Genomic DNA, 5,137 nt, shown 5'->3' with positions numbered 1-5,137 from the left:
AAACGGGCGCACCTGTTGCGGTTCTTGAACGCTGCGTACGACTGAGTCGAGGCCGGGTGTGCACGTTACGACGACGACGACGAAGCAGGATCGGATCGGGACGGATGTGCCCATGGGCGGCGAGAAAAGGTACCGTTCTGTCGGGGCGCGTGCCCCCTGGTGACGATTGGCGTGCCCGATGGCGATATGAGGGGTTGGGGGCGGATGAGAGGGATCGACCTCGTTTGAGATGCTTATTAACGCGGACGGCTGCGGGAAGGCGGACGCTGTCGGCACGGCCTGGGAGACGAAGGCGTGTCCTGGGAGCGCTTGCGGGTGCCGGCGGCGGGTGGGGACTCGCGAAGGGGTGATGGTGGGACTGGCCGCGGCTGGTCGTGAGCTCAGGTATAAGTCGCGTCCAGCGCGGTCAGCGGACGCCTTCCATTCTCTGTGGCGCACAAAGGCTCGCGGGGGCAGTAGACGATGCCGATGGGTGACATCTCGGGCAGAGGTGGGAAGGCGAGGGACTAATGCCACCGTTAGACTCTGTCATCATCGGCGCTCGATATTGCATTTATCTGATGCTCGTTGCAGCGACCAGGGCTGGTCATTGCCTTGCTATCTCCGGGTAAATTGCAGTAAACATCTCCACCGCGGCCGAGGTCCATTTGGGCTGTCAGGTCCAGGTCTGCTCCCGGGTGCATCCCACGGCGGCCTGCGCGCGTGGCGAGAATGCGCCCCGTTCGGACGCGCACGTCAGTCGCGTGGCCCCGAATCTTGCCCGCCCACGCTTCCCTTCCCAGGCCCACGCGACGCCCTCCCTTATAAAGGGCGCACACGCACATTCTGCCCGCACGCGGCCAGTCCGCTGCGACGCCCGCTCTCCTCGTGCGCATGTAGCCCTGCCCGCCCCGCATGCTCTCGCTCACAGATGCCTCGATAATATCCACCGTCCTCGAGGCCATCCTCTATGGTCTGTCCCCGCCTGCCCAGAGCTGCCCCGACAGCCACTGATCGCCCACAGGCTTCTCTCTGCTCATGTTCATCTTTACGCTCTGGATCGTGCTCCAGAACCGCAGGAGACGCCGCCTCAACCACGGCATGCTCGGTGCCGCCTGCGCCATCCTCGCCCTCTCCACCGCCGTACGTCACTCTCTCGCGGCCCCCTCCCCCCCCCTGTATCACCGCACTGACAGCACAAGCCCGACAGGAGATGATCGTTAATATCATCAGGGTTCGCGACGGCTTCCTCATCACCGGCCCCCGCCTCCCTGGCGGCACCGAGCAGTTCTTCAGGGACGTCTCCCAGGCGACCTTTGTCATCAAGAGCTGCCTCTACAACACCCAGACCCTCATCCTCGACGGTGTCGTGGCACGTACATCTGCCCTCTTTTTATTCCCGAACCACGCCTTCTCATTCAGCCCCCCGCAGATCTACCGGACCTACATCGTCTGGCAGAACCCGTGGATCGTCGTCCTCCCTGTCCTGGGGTGGTCCGGCCTCTTCGGTGCGTTCTCTGCGGGTGATGTCACTCCCTGCGGTGCTGACACAAGCGACGCGTCCGCCCAGCGTGCTCCATAGGCCTCAACATCGCCCTCGCCACCGCGTCGACCCACGCCGGCGACGTCTTTGCCGCACAGACCGGCCGGTGGATCACCGCCAACTACGCCATCACCCTCGCGACGAACCTGTCCTCGACCAGTGAGTGTCTTTCGCCCGGTGGCCCTCACAGTCGCTACGCACGCACGCCACGCACGCACGCAACGCACATTCACTCACTCGCAGTCCCTTGCCAGGCCTGCTCGCGTTCCGCATCTGGCGCGTCAAGCAGCAGAGCGCGCGCTTCTCGAGCACGAACAACCCGCTCTCGCCCATCCTGCGCGTCGTCATCGAGTCGGGCGCGATCTACTCGCTCACGATCACCACCGCGCTCGTCGCGTTCGTGAGCAAGTCCAACGGCGTCTACGTCGTCCTTGACATGGTGCGTTCGCCCTGGGTGCACACACATGTGTGTGTGTCGTGTGTGTAGGGGGTCGTGCTCGCTGACGCGCGCGCAAGCACAGATCTCGCCCATCATCTCGATCGTCTTCAACATGATCACCGTCCGCGTCGGGCTCGCGAGCGACCAGCGGCTCTCGGCGCCGGGCACGCTCCACCAGAGCGCGTTCTCGACCGAGGTGCGCGCCGGCATGATGAGCGCCGTCGCCGACGGACAGACGACCACGACGACCACCACCGCGCACGCGTACAGCCACCACCAGCAGTACGGCTACGGCCACGCGCACACATACCCGTACGGCCACTCGCTCGCGGTCGAGATCACGCAGTACATCGAGCGCGACGACGACACGTCCCTCCGGGAGGACGACGGCCCGGACTCCCCCGGCGTCGTCGTCAAGCCCGCGTCGGTCACCTTCTCGAGCGCGCCCTCGGTCGCGATCTCCCAGCTCGATCCATGACGTGCATTCTATGTGCCTTTTCCACGCTGTTATTGAGATGTATAGTTTCTTTTTGGCTGGAGCGCATGCGCGGGGCCCGCCTTCGGCGGGTCCCCCCCCCCGGAGTCTTTTCTTCTCTCTCTTTCTCTGCTTGATGTCACACACACTCACAGCTTAATGGACCCGTGGCCCTCGTGCGCCGCTCTACATTGCTACAAGCCCTGTAACCCATACTATACCTTTTTTTTTCCATCTGCACAGCATGTCGGTCTGCACCCACACCAGCTTATATCTCCTTATGTACCATGTTTCGTGCGTGTGTGCATGAGAAGGGGGGGAAAAAATAAACAAAAAAAGACCACGAGCCGATTCTGTATCGAGTCTTTGGTTACGCTTGGGACCTCTCCGGGCTGCACGTAAGTCTACCTTGGTGCCGGCCGTCCATGGCCGCCACGGCACGCTGGCAGGCGCCCGCGCCCGCTGCTGCCTCAGCATCACAAGGAGGTAAAGCACAGATTTTTTCTCAAGTGAAAACCGAACAAACACAGGTCCTCGTCCGACAGGCCTTTGAACAATCTTGCAAGGGAAAAAAAAACATCCACACTTTTCCGGTTTTTACCGCGTTTTGGTCTATTTTGGCCGATTTTGCACCCGCTTTTAGCTCCATTTGATTTAGCGCACAATCGGGGGAACATGAGGTTCTTGTTTTTCCCTATTTGTCCCGAAAAAAGAAAAGCCGCGCTTTGACGTCCAATACAAATTAGGTACAAGCAACAAAAGCCGAATCATGCCTAAAAAGAAAAAGCGGTAAAACTCGGTGAAATAAATCGAAGCTGTTTTCTTCATTTGCGCAAAACTCGGTAGAGGAGACCAAGGTCCCCATTTTGTTCAGCCACCACCCCCCCCAAGTTCTGGACCGGCTTTGCAGGTCACCCAGTACTTGCGCGACGCGGCCGGCCGTCCCGGCGTACGCTTCGCAGCCCTCCCTCACGGTCTGCTTCTGCACACGCGGCGGCCTTGGCTCCGTCGTGCTTCTGACCCCTGGGTTCGCCCGGCCGCGGCCAGGATCTGCCATCCGGGAAGCACGTGCGTTGCATTCCACGACGCGTGGCAGGCGAAGAAGCCTGAGGGAGGTTGCCGACGGCATCAATTGGGTCTCGGCTCGAGCTGCTGCAAACAACTCAATAAGGCGGGCGCCGGGAGCAATATGAGCTGAATGAGAGAGCACTGCATCTCAAGAACGTTTGACGATGTGACGAGGCGGCCGCCGGCCGTGTGGTGGCGGTGGTGGTGCTTCTTCTGCCCCGGTTGCCGTCTTCGCGAGACCCAGGTGCCTGTATAGCGGCATGGCAGCGTGACCACCGAGAAATGTTGCGGCTTTTTGAGGATGGGAAAGTCCCCCGCGCTGGGAATCGATGGATCGTTGACGTATGACTCCAAGCACTTCAGAAGGAAAACCATGGCCAATGCTGTTATGAAAAGCCTCGGGCATTCGATCGCGAACTTGAACATGATGTCGAGACTGCTTGGAGCTTCTTTGAATGCCCTGTGCTCGAGTATGCAAGCGAACCCGCCGAAGGTCCCTTGACACGGACGCTCGTGAGCTCTTGTTCAAGTTTAGGTCTGCTCTCCCACGCTGGCCACTGGACGTTACATGTGCCGGCTGATCATTCTGCGTTCCGTAGTCGACGTCCACCTCGCTGGGATGACGCACAGCGACATCACCGACATCGACGTGTTGTTCAATAGCTCTTCTTGCGCGAAGGAGGCTGTGGTGCTGAGAACAGAGCGCGTAAGCGATGACGGCTGTGCTGGTTGCGCAGAGTGCCATTTGCACGCGGTTTGGGGTTGGCTATCCGACGAGACCGTCCTGCCGTGTGCTTTTCTGTAATGCAATATGGGTCATCATGCAAATGCTCCGGGATTCGAGGCGCTTTCTACGGGCCCAGAGCCAAAATACCACAGGTGCCCCAAGTGCATCACCACACGCATCAGTTGCGGGCTAGAACGTCCAGGAGTTGGGAATTCTGTGCCGTCTAGGGCGTCTACGCTGTCCATGCCGTCCATGTAAGCGCTCCGTCACATGTCACAGGCCTCAGACCTGGGATGGTGATCAAGCACGCTGTACGGCCATGCCTCACACTGCGCACAATAAGAGAGACATAGGATACACGAGTTTATTATCCTGTAGTTAGAGTGTCTTAATGGGCCGACAGGCGTAGCATGGAGTCACTGGCTCCCTTTCTGCAGTAAACTAAGTGCGCTGCATCAGGGAAACTGAACATTGTTGTGGACCACTACGAAGTCTATTTACAATGTTGTATTTGAAGTGTTTATTATCACATATCGCGACAGGGCTAGATATTGTAATCAGACAAGTGCTCGTCCTATATGGGCAAATAGGCGCCTAAGCTAGAGTCCAGCGTTTTCCGTATCGCAGAGCGGTGTCTTAAGAATAAAATAAATTAGAAAAATTGTATAGACCGCATAGGGCCTACGAGAGAACATGGATGCTATAGACAGCAGAGACAGAGTGAGCAAGACGCATGAGCAAAGTGGGACTTTGCTTATGACATTCTGTCACGAGATGTAACACACCAGTCTGACGCGCGCGTTACAAAACGTCACGTCTAACCTAACACGGAAGGTGCGGAGAGCGCCGACAACATGGCACAGAAACCCCAACTCCGGGACCCTCTGAGCCCAGTTTAGCGAGCGA

At 58.9% G+C, this 5,137-nt stretch overlaps 2 protein-coding genes across 2 annotated transcripts; one reads left to right on the top strand and one right to left on the bottom strand.

The window, feature by feature from the left end:
* Positions 1-845: 845 nt before the first annotated feature.
* PHACADRAFT_259122 (uncharacterized protein) lies at positions 846-2,746 on the top strand. The gene is made up of 7 exons (XM_007397611.1): positions 846-952; positions 1,004-1,122; positions 1,190-1,351; positions 1,412-1,487; positions 1,550-1,681; positions 1,777-1,961; positions 2,044-2,746. Exons 1-7 carry the CDS (start codon positions 895-897, stop codon positions 2,437-2,439), a joined length of 1,128 nt encoding a protein of 375 aa, XP_007397673.1. The 5' UTR covers positions 846-894; the 3' UTR covers positions 2,440-2,746.
* Positions 2,747-3,652: 906 nt separating this feature from the next.
* PHACADRAFT_185775 (uncharacterized protein) lies at positions 3,653-4,249 on the bottom strand (the record flags this gene model as incomplete). The annotated part of the gene is made up of 1 exon (XM_007397610.1): positions 3,653-4,249. The coding sequence occupies one exon, from the start codon at positions 4,247-4,249 to the stop codon at positions 3,653-3,655; it is 597 nt and encodes a 198-aa protein (XP_007397672.1).
* Positions 4,250-5,137: the final 888 nt, after the last annotated feature.

Source organism: Phanerochaete carnosa, assembly GCF_000300595.1.
Source record: "Phanerochaete carnosa HHB-10118-sp unplaced genomic scaffold PHACAscaffold_7, whole genome shotgun sequence".
Taxonomy (NCBI): Eukaryota; Fungi; Basidiomycota; class Agaricomycetes; order Polyporales; family Phanerochaetaceae; genus Phanerochaete; species Phanerochaete carnosa.
The sequence above is the reverse complement of the archived record's forward strand: the minus strand, read 5'-3'. Positions and strand labels throughout refer to the sequence as shown.